This window comes from Panthera pardus, unplaced genomic scaffold, assembly GCF_024362965.1.
Source record: "Panthera pardus isolate Hobbes unplaced genomic scaffold, ASM2436296v1 HiC_scaffold_19, whole genome shotgun sequence".
NCBI lineage: Eukaryota > Metazoa > Chordata > Mammalia > Carnivora > Felidae > Panthera > Panthera pardus.
The window spans coordinates 19,069,185-19,096,554 of NW_026526754.1; the positions used below are offsets into that span (position 1 = coordinate 19,069,185).

Consider the following 27,370-nt stretch of genomic DNA (forward strand, 5'->3'; position numbering starts at 1 on the left):
CTCCCAAAGTTAACCAAAATGACAGAAGCTGAGTATTTTGGCCTCACCATCCAGAGTTGACTAATACTAGCATTTTGGCTCATTTGCTCCAATTTGTAGCTACTGTTTGTTTATTACTGGAATGTCTTTGTGTAACTAAAGGTCTTAGCAGGGCTACAGACAGTCGATTTTGACGAATGCCAAATGCAAGTTGTTTAAAATTTGGGGGCCGGGCGATTGTATAGCTTAGCATTTGTTGTTTTTTCATTGCCATGGTAGCAAGCAGGAAGAAACCTGCACAACAAGGTCATGGGTATTTGTATCACTTTTGTAACATTTTGTAACATTTCCCCCAAAGCATCTTCACATGTAATTTCTCATTTTACTCCACGAAACAAGGCAGCCACCAATATTAATGAGACAGGGAAGGGAATGGAAACCCAAGACCAGAAATTGTCTCACACATGTTAGCAGCAGCTGGGATTAGAACCTTAGCTTCTGGACATGCCATTTTATATGGCGGCACAGCACAATGTCTGAGGCCTCAGAGGACTGTTGAGTGTGAAACTTTCCCTCACTGGGGCAGAATTGGGCCAGGGACAGGGCTGGCCTCTCTTGGCCCCACCCAAGCCAGGGCTTCCAGCAATGCTGAGCATGTGCAGGACTGGATTCAGAACCTCTAGCTCCCCACAGGGTAGAACTGCAGATGTTTAGGGTTAGGAAAGGGGCTTACGAGCCTCCATTATTTCCCTGGGGATTCATGTTGAACTGAAGACCCCTGTAAGAAGCCCCCAACCCACTGAGGATCTGGAAATTCTGGATCATTCTGGGGGCACCCAGAATGGAGCTTACCCCAGGCCCAGTAGGACTTGGAAATGTTATGAATTGAGTTCAGCTGCCATCAGGCCGGGGAGGTTCTGCTCTCCTAGAGGATGCAGAGTATAATGCCTTCATGCCGTGTAATCTGCCAGGGGCTTGAGGGCCTCAGCTTTTATGCCAGACAGTCCTGGCTTGTGTCACCATGTTGCCACTCACAAGCTGTGTGTCTTGGGCACTGCCACTATACCTCTCTGAGCCTCAGCTGCTTTGTCCATGAAAACAAAATAACAGTTGCCTAGCTCAACACTGTCCAATAGAAGTACAGTGTGAGCCACCCATGTGTATGTTCTAAGAGCCACATTGAAACAGTAATACATAAAATTAATTTTAATAATTTATTTTCTTTAACCCAATATACCCAAAATACTTTCATTTCAACATGTAATCAATATTTAAAAATTAGTGAGATACTTTACATCTTTTATGAGAGGTTGGTGAGGGGCGACTGAAATCTTCAAAATCCCACGTGTGTTTTAATTAACAGCATATCTTAATTAAGAGCTGCCACATTTCAAGTACCCAATAGCTCATGTGGCAAGTGGCTGTTCTGCCAGATAGCATAGATCTAGCTGATAGGGTTTGTAGTGAGGACTAAATGAGATTATATGTGAAAGCTGCTTGGCTGGACTGTTATGAATATTGCTACTATTATTGTTTATTATTCTTGCCAACAGAAAACATTCCCACATCCATGCGAGCATCTTTTTCACATCATTACCAACTCCTTGGACAGTAACCCAGGAGAGATTCTACATAGAACAAAGCCATAAGGACCCAGCTCTTCAAGACTGTTCACGTGGCCTCCGTAGTGAGAAAACCTGTGCATGCCATTTCTGTATGTATGCCCCTTTGTACTGTGGCTCTGCCATTTCTTCCATCAACAGGTGGAATCTCTTTCTCCACCTGTTGAGCCTAGGTGTGGCCATGGAACTTGCTTTGGCCAATGAGACATTAGAAAATGTGATACATGTAGAGATTTTAAAAATGCTTGCACAGTAGGCCTTGTTCTCAGTTGCTGCTAGAAACCCTCTGCCACCATGCCAGTGAGGCTAGACTAGCCTGTTGGGTGATTATTATGCAATACATGCCCCTAGCCAACACTCAGCTGACCACCAGACATATACGTGAGGACTTCTGAGGCCATCCGCCCCCAGCAAGGCTGGCCCAGATAAGCAAAGCCACCTAGCTGACCCAAAGAACCATGAGGAATAATAAATAATATTGTAAGCTACTAAGTTTGGGGATGTTTTGTTATGCAGCAGAAGCTGACTGATACATCCTGACTCAAGGCTCAGAGATTCCTCTTACCTGGGAGGGTAGTAGGGATCAAAAGTGTGGCCATCTCCTGTACTAATTATACACGAAAGGTTTCCAATGTAAGGAGAGAGGAGCCATGTCAGGGAGATGGTGACATTGTCAAAGGTGAAACTCTCATTGGACACCGTCAGCTGTAGGCCTGCAGATCAAAAAGGAAAATGCTATATGCCATCACAAAGCAAAATTGCATGCTTCTGTTTAAAACATACTCTCTTCTATCCACCTGTCCTTTATCTTTAGGTGGGGCTTGTAAAATTTTTATAATTTTATTTTTACTTTTTTTAATGTTTATTTATTTTTGAAAGAGAGAGAGAGAGAGAGAGGCAGGGGAGGGGACGGGCAGAGAAAGAGGGAGACACAGAAGCTGAAGCAGGCTCCAGGCTCTGAACAGTCAGTACAGAGCCCGACATGGGGCTCGAACCCATAAACCATGAGATCATAACCTGAGCCAAAGTTGGACGCTTAAATGACTGAGCCACCCAGGCACCCCTGTTTTTACTTTTTAAAGTTCTTTTAAATTTTATCTTTCGTTCATAGGTAGTACATGACCAAGGTACAGAATTTGAAATGTATGAAGGGTATAGAGTGAGAAGAAAGCCTCCCTCCCCTGTCATCCTGCAGTGTCTGCAGAGGCAATCATTGTTACCAGTATCCAGGGTCACCTTCCAGGGATACCTACACATTCTAAGCACAGACATACTTTTCTGTTCTTACAAATGGTTCATGCTGTGTTCACTATTTGGCATCTTCCTTTTTTTTTTTTTTTTTTTTTCACCTAGTATATCTTGGAGATGGTTCTGTATAAACTCAGAAGTGCCTTGTTCTTTTTTTTTTTTTTTTTAATTTTTTAACGTTTATTTGTTTTTGAGAGAGATAGAGAGACAGAACGTGAGCAGGAAAGGGGCAGAGAGAGAGGGAGACACAGAATCCGAAGCAGGTTCCAAGCTCTGAGCTGTCAGCACAGAGCCCCATGTGGGGCTCGAACCCACGAACTGTGAGATCATGACCTGAGCTGAAGTCACACACCCAACCAACTGAGCCACCCAGGTGCCCTTGCCTTGTTCTTTTTAATAGCTGCACAATGTACTCTAATTTATTTAACCAGGATTCTATTGATTGTCTAAATGTATTTCATCATGTTTAAAAAGACAAAAAAGCCAAGCACCTTTAGGAAGATCTACTTGGCTAAGGTGGCCAAAGATTCATTGTAAGCCATTTCGTGCACATTACATTTTACAAAACCTGAGCTTTCAAAACTGTTATGGAGGATCGGGAGGGGCATAGAATTTGCTGAGGCTTCACACAGCCCCCGGCTAATTTGCGCAGCAGAATCTTTCAGTTTCTGAGCACAAATGAAGAAGGAAAAGATAGAAGAAGCTGAATGCACATCAAAAGGACTTTCCAGAGCTAGTCGGAAAGTCTTCATGGTCCTGATTCATAACTGCCTGAGGACACGCAGGCAGCAGTGAGGCCTTTCTGGGCACTGTGGCGGGGGGGGGGGGGGGGGCGGGGGGGCACGGCAGTGGGGGGACTGCCGGATAGAATCTCTCCCTTTACAAATCAGAAACACTGTGATTAGAGCACACCGGTTCACATGGGGGCCGGATATTTGAAATCAAAATTGGGGCAGAAAATTTGGTCCGGGGTCGCCAGACCAATACACCCCCTGGCCTAAGCGATGCATTTGTCCAATGACAGCCACACTGTGACTGGCAGATCTCCAAAGGGCACCCTTTGTCCATTAGCAAAACCACCAACCGGAAAGCACTGCCAAAACACGTGGCCTCTTCTTCCCAGAAAATAGAATGAAGACGTCCGGCTCCCTCTTACTCCACCCAGGCATCTCCAAGACACTAATGGCACTGGTAAAACTTGTCCCCTTCTCTCTGTAGTACCCCCCCCTTCCACACCCATGGACCCTGCTGTCCTGGATCGTCCCTGGGGACCCCAACATTCCCTGACTCGCTCTTCCCCTTCAGAGCTCCCTGCACCGTCAACTCATGTTCTCAGTGGAAAGTGTGTTGTGACTGATTCCCTGGACGGTGGCAGAATGTTGCCTTAGGGGGAAGCAGAGCTCTCATACACGGTTAGTAGTGCAAATCAGCGCGGCCACTTTGGAGTGTAATTTAGCAGCATCTTTGAACATTTAAGGTGCACATACCCTGTGACCCAGCATTCCCTGTACTAGGGACCTCTCCTCTAAACAGAATCTGGCACATGTCAAGATATACGCACGAGAATGAGTGCTGCAGGGTGCACCTAACAACAGAAAATCTGAAGCAGCCTAAATGTCCGTCAACAGGGGACTGGTTCAATAAATTTTGACATGATCTTATGATGGGATACTATGCAGTCATTAAAAGAATAAGGTAGTGACTTGGAGAGATGTCCAGAATATATTATTAAGTAAAAAAAAAAAAAAAATGAGTTGTAAACTAATATATTTTAAATGATTATAACTTATGTATCTACACTCATACACAGCCATGTCTGAAAACAGTTTAAAAAGCAGGGAAGAGGGGCACCCAGGTGGCTTAGTCAGTTAAACATCCAGCTCTTATCTCGGCTCAGGTCACGATCTCACGTTTCATGAGATCAAGTCCCATGTTGGGCTCTGTGCTGACAGCTCGGAACCTGCTTGGGATTCTCTCTCCCCCCTCCCCCCTCTACCCTGTCCCCACTCATTCTCTCTCTGTCTCTCTCATAAATAAATAAACATTAAAAAAAATAAAGAGCAGGGAAGAACTTATAGTAAACATTTAACAGTGGTTTCCTTAGGAGGGGTAGGACCGGAGAATTGAAGGGAGGAATTCTTCTTTCTTGATTTATGACAGTTTTATAAATTGTGATTATACATGTTACTTTTAGATCTTTCAAGTTTTTAAAAGTTCATGTGTGATCTAAAATGCAGCCTACGGGCAGGGCAGGGCGGTAGCCCAGGTGGGTGTGGGGTCGGGGAGTGAGACATCTTTTGGCTTTCTTCTGTCAAGCAATGCTGGCCTTATCTGATGTGTTTGTTGGGCCACTCCAGGATACTGAACTTCTGGCTTGATGGCTCATTTCTGCAACAGGAGCCTCAGACTCTTTACCCCAAGAGGCCAAGCCGGGTGGGGAGGTCAGGCTGCAGGGCACGAGTGGTGGGTGAGGAAGTCTTAGTACACAGATCGACGTCCAGAGGTGTCTGGTCCCAGTGCTCCAAGTGGGGCTGGACCTGGTGTGGAAATCGGGAATTCCCATGGCTAGGCAAGCTGGGGACTCACCTTCCTGGCACTCGTACTGCACCCACAGGTAGCTGCCCTGGGTGGGGCACAGGTCTCCGAAGTAGGTCCCATCTGCGGCCACCTGGCACACCTGCAGCCCCTGGCACTGGCCTGGGAAGTGCCCGAATCCCAGAAGGAGCAGGAACAGCAGGAAGGACAGAAAGGGACAGGTTCAGACAGAGATGAATGGCCTCTCATTCATTCATTCACCCACCTTCCATCCCACAAATATCTGCTGGTGTCCACTGAAGACCAGGCAGGGGCCGAGGTCCTAGGGGGAGAGAGAAGTAGGATTCTTTCTCTCAAGCAGCTCAGGGGCCAGCACAGGGGTTCTCAAATCTTAGAATATGCCAGAATCTTCTGGAAGGCTCTGGAAGATAGAGATTTCCAGGTCCCACCCCCAGTGCTTCTGATTCAGTGGGTGTAGATGTCAGCTTAAGAATTTCCTTAGAATTTCTAGAGGCACCTGGGTGGCTCAGTTGGTTAAGCATCTGACTTCAGCTCAGGTCATGATCTCACAGTTAGTGAGTTCAAGCCCCAAATCGGTCTTACTGCTGTCAATATAGAGCCTGCTTCAGATCCTCTGTCCCCCTTTCTCTGCCTGTCCCCTGCTGACTGACACACTCTATCTCTCTCTCTCTCTTTCCTTCCCTCACTCCCTCCCTCTCTCAAAAATGAGTAAACATTTATAAAAAACTGTTTACTTTTCGAACAAGCTCCCAAGTGATGTTGATGCTGCTGGCCCTGGCACCCCACTTTGAGAACCACTGGTCCAGTAGCATCCAGTCACATGGCCTGAAGTAGGAACTTTCATCCTGAGAACTGGCAAAGAGGGAAAAGATGAGGAATCCTGTCCAGGTGCCCACAGGAAGGAGAAGTGTGGAGAGCCCAGGCCAGAAACTTCAGGTCACCTGCCGTCTCTCCCTCCTGCCCATGCAGATGAGTTACATGCCTACACAGAAGCCTGGGAGGAGCGACAGGTGGGTGAGGTGCCCCAGGATGTAGGAATGAGTTCCCATTTCCCGCTGGCTGTCAGCTGGATCCGCCCTTAGCTCTAAGAGGCCGTTTTCCAGTCCTTGCATGTGGCCCTCCATTGTTATCTCAGAGCCAGCAATAGGGTATCAGACCTGTCTCACACTTAAACTCTGATTTCTCCATTGGCCACATCTCTTTTCTGCCTTTAGCCAGAGAAGGTTCTTTGCTTTTAACGGATCATGTGGTTAAATTGTGCCCACTTGGATAATCCAGATTAGGAACCGTAACTACATCTGCAAAGCCCCTTTGCCATGCAAATTAACACATTCACAGGCAAGGTATCTCATCACATCCAGAGCCCCAGGGATTAGGATGGCAAATCTTGGGGGCCATACTTCTGCCTTCCCCAGACAGGAAGACATAAGAGGGCAGAGGGCTTTTTATCCTGTGTTTTCATCCTCTCTCTGACTGCAGCTCCCTCTGAATAGGCCCTCCCTCATGGACCTCGCTCCCACAGGGCAGCCTCCACCGTGATTCTAGCCCTTGTGGGATGGCCCTCACTTCTGGTTTTGGTGAGACCATCCACTCAGGTTGTCCCTCTGGCCCTTAGGGGTAGTGGTGACTTTCTGCGGCTGCTTGTGTCAGGGTGGTATCATTATCCCGTTTGACTTCTCAGCACTTCCATGACTGGGCAACCAGCTCCCTGCATTAAATTCCCTCTGTTGAAAGACCTAACATGATTTCTGTTTTTCTAATGGGACTCGGCTTGATATACCCCTCAGAGTTCTTTGCCCCTACTATGTGCATCCACAGCCGTGTACTTCACTGTCCAAGAGAATGGGAGCATTTTGTTTTGTTTTTGTTCACTGCTGTATCTCCAGCACACAGAACAGTACCCAGCACCTAGCAGGTACAAAATGAGTTTTGCATGAGTAAATCCAAAGCACCTTTGCTCTCTTCTGTTATGGCATGGAGCACAGTGCTAGGCCGTTGCTTGTATTCATTATCTGTCTCCCCATTAGACTGCAAGCTCTTTGAAAAACAAACTGTTTGGTTCATCCCTTTATCCACAGAGCCCAGGATAGAGCATGGTATGAGATTGGGCTGAACGAATGTTTACTGACTAACTGGCTGAATGAATGAGTGAGCCTGCCACTTAGATACAAACGGATCCCCCCAGACCCTGCCCACATCTGTTCCTCTGACCTCTCCCAAGAGGATGCAGTGTTCCCCTCCAATTGCTCTCTGGGGTGTGGCTGCAAGGTTTGGAAACTTGCATCTGGGCCTTTGGGGAAATAGACCATTCAGCTCCCTCCACACCTCCATGAGGGAGGCACATCTGTCAGCCCATCCAGCCCAGGCCTTTCCCGCTCAGAGGGGCCACAGCCTCAGGAAGGCCAGAGCAACAAGGAGAGTGAGTGGGAGTCACATGGCTGATGTCAGTATTTCCTTCCCCCACACCTGCCCCGGGGGGCCAGGGACAGTGCAGGCCAGACGTGGGGGGAGAAGAGCAAGTCGCTCTCCAGGGAGAGGGAGCATCTTCCCCAAGTCGGGGACGAGGCCGCTTGGCAGGTTCTGAGAATACAGGGCATTCCTCCTGGAATCTTCACAGGGCCTTTGGGTGGAGGCAGAGGCCTTCAGGGAATTGCCGAGAGACGTATGTGGGGAGACTCAGCCTGAGGCCCCAGAGCTCCCAGCTTGGGCACAGACTATTGTGTCCTCACTTGGCCAAGAAAGCAACAGACCATATGCCTTTCCGGGACCCTGCAGGCCCAACACTAATAATAGCAGAGAGGAGGGGAATCCCTACGTCCTGGGCGATAAAGGTTTCTAAGACCTTTGTGTCCCCCAGGAGGGTGCAGGGAGCCCCTGTAATTTCTGAAACTGAGCCCTTGTCACCAGGCAAATGCAGCTCACAGGCAGATTTAATGTGATTTAGAGAAACAAGGCCATAGAGAAACTCTCCCACATGGACAAGAGATGCCACCACGACCGTGTGTTTCAGCATTATTCACAATAGCCAGGGATTAGGACACAACCCATTCAACTCTCAACAGAGAAAGAGGTGAATTACGGTGTAGTTATACAATAGATGAAACGAACTGGTATGTGTATCACTGTGGATAATACAAAATTCAAAGTCACGTCATTTTTGTAATGAGGAGACATTAAGCAAATATGGAATAATGTCATCAGGATTTAACAACAATGGGTAGGAGGTCTATGGGAATTCACCGAAATATTTTTTTAAGTTTATTTATTTTGAGAGAGAGAGGGAGAGCACATGTACACACACACACACACACACACAGCACATGTACACACACACACACACACACACGTATGTGTGAGTGGGGGAGGGGCAGAGAGAAAGAATGTCAGTCAGGCTTCTCAATGTCTGCCCAGAGCCTAATGCAGGGCTCGAACCCACGAACCGTGAGATCATGACCTGAGCTGAAACCAAAAGTAGGGTGCTCAACTAACTGAGCTACCCCGGTACCCCAAAATGCTTTTATTGTCTATATGTTTGGAGTATTTAGAAATTTTTAAAAATTAAATAAGAAAAAGAAAGCGGGATGCCTGGGTGGCTCAGTCAGTTCAACATCTGATTCTTGATTTCCACTCAGGTCATGATCTCATGATTCATGAGTTTGAGCCTCAAGTCAGGCTCTGCCTTGACAATACAGAACCTGCTGAGGATTCTCTGTCTCCCTCTCTCTCTGCTCATTCGTACACATTCTGTCTCTCTCAAAAATAAAGAAATAAACAATCTTTTTTAAAGAAAGAAGGTGGGGTTCCTGGGGGCTCAGGTGGTTAAGCATCCAACTTTGGCTCAGGTCATGATGGTTTTTAAGTTTGAGCCCCACATAGGACTCTCTGCTGTCAGTGCAGAGCCTGCTTTGGATCCTCTGTTCACCTCTCTCTCCCCCTCCCCAGCTCATTCTCAATCTCTCTCTCTCTCAAAAATAAAATGAACATTAAAAAAAAAAAAAGCAAGCAAGCAAGCAATGTTTCTTGCGACCAAGTGGAGTGGGGAGCAGAATGCCCCCCTGGCCCGCAGGGGAGGGTGTGGCATTGGGTGAGGAGGCGAGCCCTGGCCCCCTTGCTTCCCTGCATGGTGCTGTGGGCAGAGACGGCCCCATTTTCCTAATGTTGGAGGCCCAAGGTCAGATGTTAAGATGGTTCAAGCCTTCCAAAACCCTTTGCTAGGCATGGGGCACCATGAGCTGCCTTGCCCCCACAGCCAGAGCTGTCCTTGGGGCCTACCTGCCACTTCGTCCTTGACGCTGAGCCAGCCGCATCCCTCCTCCAGGTCCGAGGGCCGCGCAGCATCCTGGATGCAGTAATGGGGAGTTTGGCGCCCGTAGAAGGCATCCTGGATCTGGATGACCTCCCCTGAGCCACAGTGCATGGTGGCATTGAGGCCGTCACAGGCCAGACTCTGGCCAATGCCTGTGACAAAGGGAAGGCGACACTTAGGGGGAAATCATGGTCACGGTTGGGCAAGTGCCTGGCTGACGGGGAGGGGAAGGGTGTCGGGGGTGAGGGCTGAGGTGGAGGGACCCGGCAGGAGTGAGAAATAGACGGGGGCGGGCGTGGGAGTGGCTCTGGAGCCAGACTGCCTGGGCTCAGGTGCCACCAGCCACACACTGGCTGTGTGCTGTGCAAATGCCTTAGCTTCTCTGCGCCCCTCAGCACAGGGGAGTGTCCGTACTGCACCCGCACAGGGTCTTTAAGAGGATTACGTGAGTTCATACATGCAGAGTAAGAGCTGTAAGTGGCAACTTGAGTCTTTTCTGAAAACAATGCCTGGTTCGTCACAGATGCTAAACAAGCACCTGTTGAATGAATGAGTGACATGGGTGCATCTTCCTACCAATCCTAGAAGCTGGGCGACTGTCCTCCCCGGTAGGAACATCAGGCTCAGGGGGGCCGCTGAGCCGAGACACCCTCCCCCACCCCACCGCCTCCAGCCCGGCTTCTGGCATGTGGTCTACATTCAGTGAACGTTTGTTGGAAAACAATGACTTGGCTCAGGTGAGCACAGCCAGAAAGGAAACTCTGGATCCAAACTCCGGCCCATCTGCCTGGTGGGAACACCACAGGGTAGAAGATGAGACCAAAAATCTGTGTTAGTTTCCTACAGCTGCTCTCTGTACAAATTACCACCAAATTCATGGCTGAAAACAGTGCAAATCTATCATCCTCTAGTTATAAAGGTCACAAGTCCAAAGTGGGTCTTCCTGGGCTAGTATCAAGGTGTGGACTTCATTCCTTCTGGCGCCTCCAGGGGACAGTCTGCCCCCGAGGCTTTTCCAGAGGAGCTACAGTTGTTGGACTGTGACCCCTTCTTCCATTTCCAAAGCCAGCAGCAGCCAGCATCTGCCAGTCTCTCTCTCTGACCACAGGCAAACCTGGGTTCAGGTCTTACCATGGTCACTTCCCAGCTGTGTGGTCTTGGGCAAGGAGCTTACCCTTTCTGAGCCCCACTGTTCTTAGCTTTATCACAGGCTTCGCCTCAAACAGCAGAGGCGCTTCTATTATGAATAAACGCACGCGAGTCTGTTCTTGGAAGTGCTGCTTGGTGCGTGTTAGCTGTTCATGATGTGACCTTGTACCAGTGGCTCCAAGGCCCTGGGGCTGACAGATTCTGAGACAGGTTCTTGAGTTGGGGTGCACAAGGGGGCGAGGCACTGGGGAGCTGTGATAAAAAGAGAGGGAAGTTGTATGACCCATAGGTCCCTGAAGCTCCAAGTTTCCAAAATCGGCCAGGCTGGAGAAGTGAACCCTATATGGCACCTGTTTAAAACCAGACAGGGGAAAGGAGGCACGGGGCCTGTAAGTGCCCAAATCCAGAATGGGCCCTAGGAGCTGGGGTTCTTCACTGAGGGGCTTGGGGATAGCGAAGGGGCTGAGCCCAGGAAGCCTGAAAGCTTCCCTTAAGCCTGGCTTGAAAGTCAGGGGAACATGGGGTAGCTCAGTTCCAAGACCAGGCCCCTATGCCAGGGTCCCTGCATGGCAGGCAGGACCCATCGTGGGGCCATGGGTCACTCATGCCGGGGCTCTTACACGGAGTCCCCAGGGAGGAGTTCCCAGGGCACAAAGGGGGTCAACCATGGACAGCAGCTGGAAAGGACACAAGAACAGAGTGCGGGGACGTTCAGGAGTCAGGGAGGGTGAGCACCGGAGGCTCAGACCCGGCCGGCCAGGGCGGTAGGTGTCAAGGGTGAGTGAGACCAACCTCCTGGGACCATGTCTCCTTTTAGGAAGACTGGAAAGGAGAGTAAGTAGGGCTGGGTATTTGCCCCCAGATGCAGGTGTCTGAGAGGAAAAGAGGGATGCAGGGGAGGCTGGTAGGTAAGTGGACAGGGAGTCGGGGTTGTGAGCTGGGGAGATGAAACAAACACAGACACAGAGACAGGCAGGCATTTAAGGAGACGTGGAGACAGACCCAGGGACACCTAGAAAGAGAGAGAAACAGAGACACATGGAGGGGCACAAACACAGACACAGAGACAGGCGGGCATTTAAGGAGACGTGGAGACAGAGAGAGAGACCCAGGGACACCTGGAAAGAGATAGAGAGAAACAGAGACACATAGAGGGGCACAGAGAGACAGAAGGAGGGAGACCCCACAACAGAGGCCGGCTCACCAAACTCGCAGATGAAGGCAGACGGCTGCGTGCAGTTGTCTGAGGCCACCCACCCAAAGGAAGCGTCTCTCCCGATGTAACCACAGGCGTCGGGGGCAGGAGAGGCCTGCCCTCCGCGCCAGTGGCTGTAGCTCACGTTTGAGGTGTCCAGCCAGGTCCCCAGCCCTGGGATGGGAACACAAGCACCAGGACTTACAGACGCTCTCCGGCCCTTTTTATGCACAGGGCTTGCCTCAGCTCAGCTCCTGGTGCTGCAGGAGGTGCCCGGTTAAGACCGACAGGCTGACAGCCTCTCTTTCCCGTGCCAACGAAGGGGCGTTGCTAGCTGTTACCTTTCAACACCCAGACGTAAGAATTCAACCTAGAAACCGGGGCGCCAAGTCAGGGAGCCCAGACAAAATAGTTTCATTAAGGACATGATGCTTGTAGCTCTGTCTTACCATAACCTAGAAAAGAACACAGAAGTGTGCCTCGGGACATTTGAAGGTGTTCCTTAGAGCAGCAGGGGCCCTTGTCAAACATATTTGGGCACACTCACTTAAAATGGAAATTTTCCTTATGTCCAGAACTCCTCAGCCCCATGAACACACTGATGTGACTCTTGAAGAAGTGTGTGTGTGTGTGTGTGTGTGTGTGTGTGTGTGTGTGTGTAATACAGAGGCATTTCAAGGACACTAGAAATCTAGAAAACACTAAAAAGCAAATATTTAAAGACTCAAAAGTGTATTTATTCATTTTTTAAAATACATATGAATGGTTAAAAAATTTTTAGAGTGAAAAGGGGCATAAAATGAAAACATCACCCCCCTCCCAACCTATGGGTTACTCCCATTACTTTTACGTGTCTTGTGAATTGTTCCAGACTGAGTTTTATCCCTATATCAGCAACTCTGAGTGCCTGAAATCTACACAAATGCCATCATACTCCACATGACGCTCTGCTTCTTCTTAAATAACGTTAAATATTGGGGGTTGTTACATGTCAGCCTACACAGATCTACCTCATTTTATGTAAAATGAGCCATGTGGTATCCCTTGGTGATTTCAAATACACACAACTCCTTTAAATGTATAGGAAGTGGTGTTCAATATACAGAAATCCACAATTGCTACATCTACAAATCAAGAAACTATTCAATAGATATTGCCTGAAAATGAGTTTTAGAATTCAAATCCAGTAGCTATGAGTTTCCTAAAATGAGCGTTCCCAACTGCTCTCTCAGCCTTTCCATCCACTCTGGTATTAAGTGCTTAGCCCAGACCAAGTTACGCATTTCTGAAACCCAGTGGCTTCAACAGGACAATGTGATGTGGCAGGCTGCTGACTCAAGAGGAAGTCCTCTCGTAGTGTTCTCTTGAGCAAACCATTTTCTCCCCCTGGACTTCATTTTCCCATCCATAAAATATGAGTAGCAATGTATACCTCGTGGGACAGGTGCAAAAATGGAATACAAATGTTCATTTGTCCATTCTCTGCTATGTACAGGCACTGGGAAAAGAAAAGTGGCCAGAATGTGGTTCTTTCCCTCGAGGAGTTCACTGTCTAGGAAGGAAGACAGACACCTAAAAACTTAAAGTCATGCCAAAAATACCCTCACAGAGGTGTGGACAAGCCCTACAGGTGCATAGAAGACTCAGCAGACCGTGCTGGGGTTGGAGGAAGTTGCCCTCACAGAGTCAAAGGTAAGTAAGGATTTCTAGGAGGACCATTAAAACGAGACCATCGAATGTGAATGGGGTGGTGCCAAGCTCTTAACCTGCTTTACTCTCATAAGAAATGGGGAAAGCCACATGGAGGTGCTTTGAAAATAGCTTAGTCATTATTTCCTGACACTCCGTTGCCTCATCTGTAAAACAGAAGCAACAATATCATCTCACTGGTTATTGTAGGGATTCGAGGTGATAACAGGCAAGCAGTACTAAGGATAGTGCTGGGCACTATTCTAGCAAGAACTGAAGAAGCCATAGCTAATATTATTATTAGACACATTCAAACAAATGAACGTTTCCAGAGTGTCCTCTACGTGTCAGATTCCGTGCTAGATACTGTACATGAATCATTTCATTTGATCCACAAAAGAGGAGGGTGTCCTTCCCATGAGAAGTAGGATATACTACATTGTTCCATGCGGTTCCGGATTAAGAAGCAATGGTGAGAATTACGGCCACCAGCTTCCTGTAAAATACGGCTTCCACAGCACCTACCTTCTGTGGTTCCATTCCGAGCCAAGTTTCCTACAAGTCCAATCCACCATTCCCTGTCCTGGGAGATATGCTTCTGCAGAAACTTCTGGGTGTCCTCATCACGAATAAAGACCAAATGGCCCCCTTGCCCCTCGCACCAGCTCTGGGCACCGTAGAAGGTGTGGCTGAGAGGCACAAATTCATAGCAAGAGTCTTTGAAAGCCACTTGGCTCTTTGAGCAAAAGCTGCTTAGCGATTCTTCTGGCTTAGAGATTGCAGCCCTAAACCTCAGAGCAAGCCCCAAGAGGAGCAAGCCCACTGCATTCATCCTTGAACCACCACTGGAGCATCTGGATGGAGCTGGTGCTCAGGTCCTTCTTATGCTTGTGGCTCACAGCTGTCTGCCAGAGATCTTTCCTTCTCTCTTTGCATCCAATAATAGCTCCTACCTCTTATTTAAGAGACGAAAGGCTCACGATGAATGTGTCTACATTTTTGCTTTCCCCAGCTCTTTGTTCAATGCCTGTTCCAAATCCAATTAATTTGCAAAACAGTCTTCAAGAGAAACATAAAGCCGCTATCTCACCTGTCTGCTTGTCATTCGATCAACTGTTAGCTTCTGATAACAATTCCTTGCTATTGGTTTGATGTTGTTACCCTGGAGGGCCACATGTCTCACGAGAAGCCATCAGCATGTGAGAAGTATGTGATAAAAGAAAAATGGCAGGAAAGTGGGAGTGATGAGATGGTCAAGGAACCAAGTAGCACTCATCCGCAATCCTATTGTCCAGAGCGACAGCTGTGCCCACATGATAATCACATTCTCCCCAATGTGGCTTAAATCCTAATGGATATGTCTCCCCCTCTCTGCTTCATCACATTACCACTCATGCCTGTTGGAGAGTACAGATTTCCTACAAAATTGTTTTAGTATCATCATGAAAATAAGCTTTTAAAACCTCAGGCCTGCCCATCCTCACCCACTGCCTTAAACCCTCTAGTGGGTGTCCATGGTCTATGGATCGAGTTCAAGCTTCTCAGCTTTGTATACAAGGCTCTGTATGAATTGGCCAGTGACCGTATTTCCAAACACACTCCCCAAATGTGGGGAAACAGACTCACTCGTTGCATGGGAGTGTAAATTGGTACAACCTCCATTATGGGAAGTTTGGAGATATCTATAAAAATTTTATTTATTATTTTTTGATATTTTTAAAACTAATCTCTATAGCCACTGTGGGGCTCTAACTTAAAACCCTGAAATCAAGACTCACATGCGTTACTGATTGAGGCAGCCAGACATCCCAATATCTCTCAAAGTTTTAAAAGTACAAGTTCTATAATGTAGCAGTTCAACTTCTAGGAAGTTGATAAATAAATTCATACATGCACAAAATCTCATACATATAAAGTTATTTATTGCAGAATTTTATAAGAAGGAAAAATTGGAAGCAACCTAAATGTTCATTGATAGGAAAGTGGTCAACAAAATGTGGTACGTCCTCTATACCCACATACAAAAAATGATCAAATTGTTTATATACAAATTTAGAAAGATATCTAAGATTTTTGCTAATATTAAAAGCAAAGTATGAGACATTGTTGATGGTCCAATCCTATTTTTTTAATTTTAAAATTTCTTATTTTGAGAGAGAGAGAGAACACGAGCGAGCTTTCTCGCATGTGTGTCAGTAGGGGGAGGAGCAGAGAGAGAGGACGGAGAGAATCCCAAGAAGGCTCTGTGATGTCAGCACAGAACCCAGTGTGGGGCTCAATCCCACCAACCATGAGATCATGACCTGAGCCAAAATCAAGAGACGCTTAGTTGACTGAGCCACCCAGGTGCCCCAATGGTCCAATCCTATATGCACAAAAACATCTATGAAGATTTGTTTGTATGTGTTGAATGTATCTCATAAAGGACTTACGAGAGACTGGCAGTAGTGATTGCTTGGGTAAGGGGTTGGGGGAGCTAGGTGAGTGGGAGACAGAGGAAAGAGCAAGACTTTTGTTTCATTGGCCACATTTTTGAAACTTTTCTATCTTGTACCATGTGGTGAATATCTTACCTGTTCAAAAATAATAAATTATTTTTAAAAAAAATCTCATGGCAGGGTGCCTGGTGGCTCAGTTGATGGAGCATCTGACTCTTGATTTTGGCTCAGGTCATGATCCCAGGGCGGTGGGATTGAGCTCTGTGTTGGGCGCTCACTCTCTCGTGCGCACACACCCTCTGCTCCTCTCCCCTCCTCCTACCTCTCTAAAATAAAAACTTTTTTTTTTAAATCTCATGGGCCCATCATCCCCCATTAGGTCAAAGTCACACACAGCTCTTTCTAACTATCCTGGTTCACTGCTAGCAACCTTGCTTCATACCTCTGTGTGCCTGTGTTCTTCCCTCTGCCAGGAGCCCTTTTCTCTCAGTCCTGCCCTGTCCACCTTTGATACTCTACTCAAAGGTCGGTTCCTTTGTGGATTTTGTAGAACTTGCCCCACATAATATTCCTCTCTCCTCTGAGTTTCATTTTTCTTTTTTTGTTGATAAACACTTAACACACGGTTCACATCCCATACAACCCACCCATTTAAAACTTCCAGGTCAGTGGTTTGTAGTATATCCACAAAGTTGTGCAACCTTCATCATGACCAATTTTAGAAAATTTTCATGACCCCAAAAGGAAACCCTTCACCTGCTGGCATTCACCCCCAGCCCTCCCTCCTGCCAGCTCCTGACAACCACTAATCTCCTTCCTGGCTCTGTGGATTTGCCTACTCTGGACGCTTCATATAAACAGAATCACATAATATGTGGTCTTTGTGACTGGCTCTGTTAGCATAGTGTCTTCAAGATTCATCCATCTTGTAGCACAGATCATTATTCCACTACTTCACCCCTCCCTTCCTTTTTTGGCACTCAGTAAAAGTTTATAGAATAACTGTTCGATGAAGAGTTTTCCGTAACTAATATATTCCCCACCTTAGCTCCTTGTTTGCCGAGTAATGTTTGAGGAATGTTTGTTGTTCATGATAACTTTCAAAGTTAACTGAGTTTGACAAAATTACTAAGTCCCATCAGTGGTGGGAAAAATTGTTTTAACTACTAACACCAGAGTTCCTCTTGGGAGCTCTTTCTCTTTGGAGATATATCTATATAGGCCATTTGGGTTGGGACAGGGGAGATGCCAAGGGTATGGTTTATACTGTTAACAATAAAACACAATACTGGATGACGGGTCTGTATAAGAAGTTAGTGATTTGAAACTGGAGAGGGACGTTTGCAGTGTGGTGGGACTCTAGAACCTTCAAAAGAGGTATTAGGCAAATAGTTTCTTGCAGCAGAGTGGCCAAAGACTGTAGAGAACCACAGGTGTCTATTATCTGGCTTTGAATTATTCACCTGCTCTGACATAATTCATCTTTTTTCCCCCCTCCATTCCCTTCTCCCTCAGTCCTTGGCAAGCACTATTTTCTGTCTGTATGGATTTACAAATTCTGGGCATTTCATATAAATAGAATTGTACAATATGTGGCCTTTTGTGTCTAGCTTCTTTCACTCAGTATAATGTTTTCAAGGGTCATCCACGTTGGAGCATGCATTATTAGCTCTTTATTCCTTTTTATAGCTAAATAATGTCCCATGTATAGATACACTACAATTTGCTTATCCAATCATCCGTTGATGGACATTTAGGTTGTTTTATTCTATGAGTTTCTTGCAGGAAAGGGATAATATTTCTTAATCTCTGTCCATCGCATGACTGGCACACAGTAGGACTCAATGAACATTTGCCAGCCTGGTCCCATATTCCACGTCCTTGTGTGTTGGGGGAGGTTGAGAGGCTATGACTGCTGGTTGACCCATGAACGGGACCCAGGCAATCAGAAGATCCTCACCCCTGCCCTGTCCTTGAAATGAACATTCTGTTTGCCTTCCTGGCTCCCAGAAGCTGTCCCGAGGACACAGCCTTGAGATAGTGATGTGGTGTTGAAATCATCTGGACAGTATATATAACTGAACCCAGTTAAAGCCCCTATATAAACTTTTAAGACTTGGCCAGCGAGTACAGAGATCTACTTGTCTTGTAGCACCCAAGACAAGGCTTGTGTGTTAAGTTCTCTTGCTTATTAAACCTGCCACCTACCAACCTGGGGTGATCTGCTTTTTCTTCGGTCTCTCCCTGCTCTACGTGTCCAGAGGCCAGTTTTCAAACCAACACTGAGACTGACCCATGGCCCCTGTCGCTTTCTCCAGAAGCCCTTCCAAGCCCTCTGGAGTAGCCCTGCCAGACAGAGCCCAGGGTAGGACTCGATGTCATTGCTGAGTCACTGGTGGCAGCACAGAGAATACTGGTCTCTTATCTCTGGGGGCCAAGCTTCTAATGACTTCTATTAGAAAACTCTGTGGAAGCCCTCATGCAGTGATAATGTATCTCCTGGGTAAAGGCTTAATTTATGTCCCTCATGGAACATGCTTGGAGACATTTGATAATGAATGCAAATGTGCAGGCTGAATTCTACTTTTGCAGTCTTTATGTTCTGATGGATTGCAGACTCCTGGGCACAGAATTCACCTTGGTGATGTCAGCTCCCAATGTGGCTTAAACTAATCTGTGTACGTGACGAAAGGAAGCAGGACATGGCTGGACCCGTGCGAGCCTGTTTCCAGTGATCTGATCCAGCTGCCTAAGCCTCTAAACCCTGATTTTCGGGACCAGCAAATGAAAACAGAGAGCAAATTTGGTTTAAATGAGGCCTTGAGTCCATGAAAAGAACCATAAAGATGTTCACACCCTGTGGCTCAGTCACCCCAATCCTGGGAATGGATCTCTTTTAGTTTGGGTTCCTCCAGAAGCTAACTGAGCCAAGAATTCAAGAGAAACAATTTGTTTGGGAAGGCATGCAGGAAACAGGCGCAGGGGAGGAGGGACTACATTGCTTTATATGAATTGGTATTTTTATTGGTCATAAATTGAATTGAATCTTTGCCCTCCATTCAACTAAAAAGACAGCATAGCCAAAGAATTCTCATGGTTCCCTCACCCCAAAGCATTTTCATTCTTTGTGTTTCCTTTAAATGCTTCTTGCTTTGGAGATAGATGTTTACCCAGACACAACCATAGTGTGCATGTAATTAGTTCGTATTACAGTTTCCTACTTAACTTTAGGTGGTAGGCCTTTTCCATGATGTTAAAGGGCTTTGGGATTGGCATGGTGAGGGCTGGGCTTCCTTTCCCTGAATGGATATTTACTAAACCATTCCCAGAGTGCTAGATGCTTTGTGTGGTTTTTGTCATCTCTTTGTTATGTGTTCAGTTTTGCAATTCAGTCAACACTGCTATGAACATCTTCTTGCACTTGCCATTTAGCCTGAGCGGACTTATCTCCTGAGGGTTGCAGCAGACATTGTCAAGGGCCTGTCTTAACCACTCACACTTACCACGTAAGGCTTCTAAACACGAGCACCTGTAACTCCTTGCCTTTCCCTGCACATAAGAGACAGGATGGAAGTGCCTGGCAGTTTGTGCCTCTTGGGAGAAACTCTCACCCTTGATTGGCCAGGGTTGGTGGGTCCATCGCCCAGATCCCTCAAGATAACTCTAAAGAATGCTCACACCATCTCACAGTCCAGTAGTCAGGCTGAGCTGCTGTTGGCCATGATGTAACAGCCTTGATAATGCACTGTCAATATCTTCCCTCCCTGTTCCACTTCCCCATGCCCTTGCTGGCATTTCCTGGATTCGCCTCCCAAATAAACCACTGGCACTTGAATCCTTGTCTCGGGGTGTGCTTCTGGGAGAGCCCAACCTTAGACAGGTCTCTTCCCCAGACTGGAAGGCCTGGGCCCACATGGCGCAAACATCTTCATGATTCTTGCTTATGGACTCAGTGCCTATTGAAACCAGATCAATTATCTTGGTTTTTTGTGTCGCTGATCCCCCTTGAAGATTCAGACGGCCAGATAAAATCCTGAGAAACACGCTCACACAACTGAGCTGTATCTTGCATACTTCCCTGATTATTTCAGTTCTGTGCCTGGGGACCATCTCTGAGCAACTAATAATGACCTCAGTCGTTGGGATGGTGGGTGATATTCTCTTGGTTTTGTAGACGTGTATGTAGATGGGTCCTCTGTGTTATTCTCAAATGCTAAGTTGTTGGTTTCTCCAGAGTGGCTGGTGACCTGGATCTTGAAAGATTAGCCAGGAAGAAAGGGGTGGGGGTGGAGGTAGGGGTGGGGAGAGCTGGTAGAAGGGGCGTCTCAGGGAGGGGCCTTATAATACTAAATCCTTGTCAGTGCCCCCAGAACCAGCATAAACTACAACCCCCAGCATTATCCCCCCCTCCTGGGTCTGCCCTAGCCCGTCACACCAGTCTTGCATGTGCTGTTTCTTTACAAAAGTGCCTCTTCTTATGTGCTTGCCTGAACACCTGTATCCTTTTTTCAAGAATAGCTTCTCTGAAGCTGCCTCACGGTCTCCAGGAATTAAATGCTGTGTCTTCTTTGTTCTCATAGGAGTTTAATCTGCTTCCACATTACTACTGTTTAGGAGTATTTAGCCCTAAAAAAAAAAAAAAAGAGAGAGAAAGAGAGAGAGCAAGAGAGAATGAGAGAGAAACTATGAGAACCTAGCTGTAAAATTAAGTCCATTGATAGCCTTTTAAATTTCTATTTTTATTTCCTTAAGGTTTGTTTGTTTGTTTGTTTGTTTAGAGAGAGAGAGAGAACATGAGCTTGGGACGGGGGGAGAAGGAGAATCCCAAGCAAGCTTCACGCTGTCAGCACAGAGTCAGACATGTGGCTGGAACTCATGAACCATGAGATCATGACCTGAGCAAAAACCAAGAGTTGGATGCCTAACCAACTGAGCCATCCAAGCATCCCAAAGCCACAAACATGTGAACAGGTACTTGAACCCTGGACATTTCAGAGTAAAAGTCTGATGCTCTACCGACTGAGCTATCCAGGCTTAAATTTCTACTTTTAACTTGCTTTTGCTGAATGGCTCTTGTGGATTCATTTGCATTTTCCAAAAAGACATGTTGAAGTCCTACCCATTGGTGCTTGAGGATGTGCCTTCTTCGTGGAAATAGGGCCTTTGCACATCTAATCAAGATGAGGGCATGCTGGGGTTAAGGTGGGTCCAGACCCAGTGACTGATGTCCTTATAAAAAGGCGAGCTGAACACAGAGACAGACACAGAGGGAGACGTCCATGTGGCAACAGAAGAAGAGCCTGGAGCCAGGGAACATCAAGGCTTGCTGGTGACCACCAGAAGTTAGAAGAAGCGAGGAGGGGTTTTCCCTAGAGACTTCAGAAGGCTCCTGGCTCTGCGGACACTCTGATTTCTGACTTCTGACCTCCGGAACTGTGTAAGCCACCAAGGTTGTGGTATTTTTGTCATGGCAGCCTTAGCAAGTCAATACAATGATGACATAGCACAATGAGGCTGTGTGTCATTCATTCATTCAATAAATATCTGTTGTGCACCTACTACATGCCAGGCACTGTGCTAAACTCTGGATTTGGAACAGGAGAGTGACAATATCAGGCTTGCATTTCAGCCAGGTCACCTAGTGGCAGCAGGGAGGGTAGATTGTGGCAGGGAGGTCGTGAGGAGGCTGCTCCCAAGAGGTGAGCAATAGTGAGGATGGTGGCTGGGGAGGTGGGGCTGGAGGAAAGAGGAACAATCTGAAAGATTATTTAGGAAGCAGAAACATCAGGACCACGGTCCAGACTCTAACCTGGTGGTTGTTATTTAAATTGAATTTTCGTGAAGCCTCACTGACCAGGCTCTGAGTGCAACACGGTGGAAAATTAAAGTGTTCCTGCTCCGGCCTTCGAAGGCACTCCCTTTTCTCCCAGTAGTGCCCTCTGCATTTCACTCTGTCCCTTCTACCTCCCAAGCGTGGCATATTATTATAATAATGATTGCTTGCCTTCCTTCCTTCCTTCCTTGTTAGGCTGGCAGTTCATGGAGTCCCGGAGTTAACGACTTCCTGTCTTTCTGTCTCTAATACCCAACAGGACGCTAGTCTCTGGCCTCTTGTAGGGCTTAGTGGAATTAATGAACCCTCCTCAATGTTAATGGGGTAATTTGTGGTCTTCGGTTTCAGCGGTGAAGTGTGCCCTCCAGGAATCCTAGCACGGTTCTCCCTCCACTCCCTGCATCCTGCTTCCGGGACGGGCCGTGGAGAGCATGGTGTTCTGGATCTCACCACTGACCCGTCTCCCTTGGGGAGGCAGCTGCCCCCGGTGCTGGGGCTTTGCCTGTCCCCTGGAAACCTGCCACCGGAGATTTCCACTTTATCTGCTCGGTTTTTCACCCTGGCTAACTAAAGGCACCATTTGGAAGCCAACTTAATTAGAAAACTGCAAAGTAATTCATATATGATAACATTAACTCCAAAAGGGAAATATTAACTCACTCTAGACAGTAACTTTGTAATAGGAGATACAGAATTGCAAAATAAGATTGTTGGGGTTTTTTTTTGCTGTTGTTGTTGTTTTTTTTTTAATAGCACAACTTTTCTTTCTGAATTCAGGTTTTACTTCTTCGCCTCATGACTGCTTTGTGGATGCAACACATTCCATGGAGAAAGTGGCCTCAGGAAAGGTAGCCTTCTTTTCCGTGCTTCTTCCCTAAATTATATGGGAAGAGGATCCCACGTTCAAATCTCTCACCTCTGCTACGTGTTGTGTGACCTGTGGCCCAGGGACACCACCTCACTGAGCGTCAGTTGTTTCCTTGATAAAAAAGGAAGTGGGGGAGGGATAGTAACAGTACCTGCCAGGTTTGTGGCAGAATTAGAAGGTACGGCTTGTGCAAAATACAGATGAGGGGGCGCACATCAGCGAATGCCTCTCCTTCTCCCCAAGGAAGGGGCGAGACGAAGCCTTCCTGCTTGCCCACTGAGCATCTCAGACCCTCCAGAGGGCAGACCATGCACTGTCTAGAAGTGAATCCTCTCCTACAGGCTCTGCATCGCTGCCGGAGGTGGCATGGCCAACTTGTGCAAACGTGTGTGACTTGGGAAGAAGCCCAGGAGATACCTGACCCGACTTGGGGCCGAAGCCCTGCCGGGCAGCACCTCCGTGGATCCCCTGCTGCCCTCTGGCTCCCTGCGTCTTCCTGTTTCCCTCTCAGCAACCCCAGCCTGCAGGCCCCAAGTGTGTGGACATCCCCCCTCTCCCTCTCCTGCGTGCCCTCTTCCTCTGGCCCCTCCTTGCCTCTCCTGCTTCTCTCTTGCCACAGCCCCACCCTTCCAATAATCCGGAGCCGTGTGGGATGGAATGCCGTGTGGTACCTCTGGGGCTGCCCCCTTTCCAGGAGCGTGCTGCCTGGCTTCTCTACTTGGCCAGTTCCCAGCCACCCTTAAGCTTCTGGCTCAGCATCACTGTTTTCAGGAAGCGTGGACATCGCCTCTCTTCATCATGCCCCTCGGCCCTGGAGGATCTTCCTGTGTCACCTGGGATGTCCCACTGCTCCCGTTGGATGGGTGGCATTCCGTATTTGAGGAACAGGTGAACGAATGAGTGAATGAACAAACACGTAGGCTGATTCGCATTTTTATCCTGCCAACCATGGACACCTCCGACACTTGTACCCTCTACGCTGGCCCGTCACGTGGCCATCGCTGCCTCTGTCCACCTCGGTCATATACACATGCCATCTTAGCAACTCTCCTGCTATAGCTCAGCACTCAGTAGAAATTTCCCTGGTGACGGAGATGTTCTGTCTGCACATACCAGTATGGTAGCCACTAGCCACATGTGTCTGTGGAACCTTCGAAATGTGGTTAGGATGAGCGAGGAATTTAATTTCATTGTAATTAATTGGTATTTAAATTCACAGCCACGTGCTCCGAGTGGCTACTGTGCTGGACAGCACAGCTAAGCTCCCACGTTAATGCCTTCATTGCACACGGTCTCTTGACTGAGAGATCACTGTCCACAATATGAAGCCCAATTCTTACATCCCTGCGTGATCCAACCCCTGAACCACTTTCTGCTCCCATCTTGGCAGTAGTGGAGACCAACCGTGATTGCAAGTATGGCCTCAGGAGCCAAGCAGCTTGGGTTCGAAGCTCAGCTCCGGGGTGCTGGTGAGTTAACTCTTCTGCATGTTGCTTTCGTTGTCTGTAAAATGGGCTGAATACCCACACTCGGGGGTATTGTGAGGAGGATGTGTGCTCCCCTGTGCCAAAGGCTTAGAAGAGTATCTGGCACTGGGGAGCCCTCAATAAGTGGCACCTATAAAGATCATTATTTCTCTCGTGTCCCTGGTGGAGCCAGCCTGTCCTCCTCACTGTCCCCCCACTAGAACTGTCCAGCTCCATGCCGTCTTTCACACTGGTCCTCCTCATTGCCTACAAACACGTCCCACTCTCAAGGGCTCCGCTGGGCACCCATCCTCTGGGAAGCCTTCTTTCCCAGCCTTCCCCAGCCTGAGCAAACTTTCCTTCCTCAGAGTCCCATGATACTTCCTACCCACGCCTCTTCTAGAGCAGCTGTAACGGGCACCTAGCTGTTACTTACTGTGTATGCGTCTTCACAGCCAGACTAGAACCCACTCAAGATTCTAGACTAGGTCACAGATGTCTCTTCTCCTTCACTGGCAGGCCAGAGATGTGTGCGTCATCACCGGTCAAAAAGATTGATATTTCTGATTATCAGATTACCTGATCTTTCCAATTTTTCTCTTTCCCAAGAAAAGAAAGGCAAGGAACTATTCTGAGCACCACGACGGACATGATCGGAGTCTTTACAGTTTAAACTTTGCAGCCACCCGGCGAGATAGGTATTATAATTCCTATTTTCAAGATCAGACCACTGAGGGTCTGAGATTTAAGCAAGCGACTCAGACACTCTGCTGGTAAGCACAAGAGCTGCGGCTCCAATGCAGACGGGTCTGTTGGGTTGTTAGGGCCAAGGGTGGCCCAGCAAGGGACCACACCATCTAGACACCGTATTCACACTCTCACCTAGTCCGGGATCTGTGCTCACCAATAGCAGGCAGTGAAACTATGCCAGTCCTGGGTTCACCCTTATAGGAGACTGGTGGTCTCTGCTTCCTTTCTCTTGAAGCACTTATTTAAAAATTTTTTTAATGTTTATTTATTTTTGAGAGAGAGAGACAGAATCCAAAGCAGGTTCCAGGCTCTGAGCTGTTGGCACAGAGCCTGACACGGGACTCAAACGCATGAATTGCAGGATTGTGACCTGAGCTGAAGTCAGAAGCTTAACTGACTGAGCCACCCAGTGCCCTGAAACATTAAAAAAAAAATTTTTTTTAATGTTTATTTATTTTTGAAAGAGACAGAGACAGAGTGTGAACAGGGGAGGGGCAGAGAGAGGGAGACACAGAATCCAAAACAGGCTCCAGGCTCTGAGCTGTCAGCACAGAGCCTGACATGGGGCTCGAACTCACAAGCCATGAGATCATGACCTGAGCCGAAGTCGGACGCTTAACCGACTGAGCCACCCAGGCACCCCCCCGAAACACTTTAAAAAATTTTTTTATCATTTATTTTGGGGAAAGCACATGTGGGGGACGGGTTGGAAGAGAGGAACAGAGGATATGAAGCAGGGTCTGTGCTGACAGGCTGACAGCAGGGAGCCTGACGCAAGGCTTGAACTCACAAACTGGGAGATCGTGACCTGAGCCAAAGTCGGACACAACCGACTGAGCGACCTCGGTGCCCCTCTCTAGAAACCTTTTTTGGAGGCTTTTGCTGCCATGGAAGAAGTCCAGCTATCCTGCTGGAGAGATCCCATGGAGAGGGTCAAGGACAGACCCTGAGACCACATGGAGACGGGGAGAGGCCCAGACCCAGCCCTCCTAGCGTGTCAGTCAACTACCAGCAGACCTGCAACGACGTAAGGAACGCCAAGCGGCAAAAGCAGGAAAACTGCCCAGCAGAGCCCAATCCCCCCACAGAACTGAGCCCAGAGAGATAATGACAGTGGTGGTTATTGGAAACCACTAAGGTTTGGAGCACTTTGTGACACAGCAGGAGATGAACAAAACTCTTGTGTAAGATGAGCTACTCCCGTCCACATTCCTGCTGCCCTGCTCTCTTACGCACTGGCCAGTTTTCAGTCCCATCTGAAGGCAGCAAATGCATTCTAAAAGTGGTCTGTGGAACACCCACTTTTGCTCTCATATCTACTCTGGTCCCTCAGCCAGCAACTTCAGAAAGTGGTAAGCGTTCCTGTGTAGTGGGGAGGAACTAACACTGCCTAGTGCGTGAATCAAGTTCCTTCACATCTCTGAGGCTGTAAAAATAAGGCTGTTAATGACTCCCTTGCAGGGACGTGTGGGAATTAAATAACATACTGCTAAGCAGACACCTAGCATGGCACTTGACACATGTCAGGCATCCAGCGAATGGTGTTTATGAGAGGCTGGAGGACACGGCTCCCACTGGCGACGAGTCTCGTGTCCCACTCTCCCCTTATTAGCAAAGACCTAGAAAGCAGGGTTGAGGCTCCCATGGGTCCAGAGCAGTGCCAGAGCTTCTTGAGAAAGAGCAGCTGCTGCTTGTTATCTCTGTTTACAAAAAGGAAGGATGGAGGTTCAACATGGAAGCTGTCCCGTGAACCACGGCAGGAATCCCTAACCCCTTTGGGAAATATATGACCTTTGGGACACAAAGACTCCGCCTCCCAACGGAAAAGAACAAGGCAGAGACTGAGTCTCATTAATCACCTCTATAATCCCAGAACTCGGCGTAAGTTCAGGGTAAGTTCAAAGAAGGCACAGAATTATTTTCCTGCTTTGCTTGCTGCTGTGTTTGCAGCACACAGTAGATGCTTAGTAAATATGTGCTGTGTGAATAAGTGAATGTGAGACTGCATGAACGTCGTACTGCCTGGAGCCAACACTGCAGCTTATCTATCCCAAGCCATCCCCTCCTTGTTCCTTGCTAATGGAATCCTGGGGTGAATCTGGTGGCAACGTGCTGCCCGGGAGGACTCCTGATGGATTTAAGAAAATCAGGGCACACCTGCTCCTCCTTGCCAGGAATTGGTCTGGGGTGGTCATGTGACACCACTGAGCCTATGAGACGAAGAGAAAAATCTGTTCCATAGCATAAAGAGAGAGCTGTCAGAGGGAAATG

The 27,370-nt window shown here is 47.7% G+C and overlaps 1 protein-coding gene and 1 long non-coding RNA gene across 7 annotated transcripts in view; one reads left to right on the top strand and one right to left on the bottom strand.

The window, feature by feature from the left end:
• Positions 1-14,576, bottom strand: part of LOC109245650 (polycystic kidney disease protein 1-like 2) — a 94,571-nt gene extending 79,995 nt beyond the window's left edge. Inside the window, exons 1-5 of the mRNA XM_053906694.1 lie at positions 14,270-14,576; positions 12,065-12,229; positions 9,678-9,863; positions 5,436-5,546; positions 2,167-2,314 (exon numbers count right to left, since the gene is read on the bottom strand). Of these exons, the coding sequence (XP_053762669.1) occupies positions 2,167-2,314; positions 5,436-5,546; positions 9,678-9,863; positions 12,065-12,229; positions 14,270-14,576 (917 nt within the window). The remainder of the gene's footprint in view (positions 1-2,166; positions 2,315-5,435; positions 5,547-9,677; positions 9,864-12,064; positions 12,230-14,269) is intronic.
• LOC128778189 (uncharacterized) overlaps positions 1-26,934 on the top strand; it is a 30,423-nt gene extending 3,489 nt beyond the window's left edge. The window contains exons 2-8 of one of the 6 annotated variants that reach the window (XR_008423582.1): positions 1,533-1,693; positions 13,551-13,747; positions 20,963-21,153; positions 22,793-22,863; positions 23,225-24,352; positions 24,959-26,126; positions 26,814-26,934. This is a non-coding gene — a long non-coding RNA (uncharacterized LOC128778189). Of the gene's footprint in view, positions 1-1,532; positions 1,694-13,550; positions 13,748-20,962; positions 21,154-22,792; positions 22,864-23,224; positions 24,353-24,958; positions 26,449-26,813 lie in introns of those variants that run through there. The other 5 variants (XR_008423580.1, XR_008423579.1, XR_008423581.1 and 2 more) reach the window with 5 other exon arrangements.
• Positions 26,935-27,370: the final 436 nt, after the last annotated feature.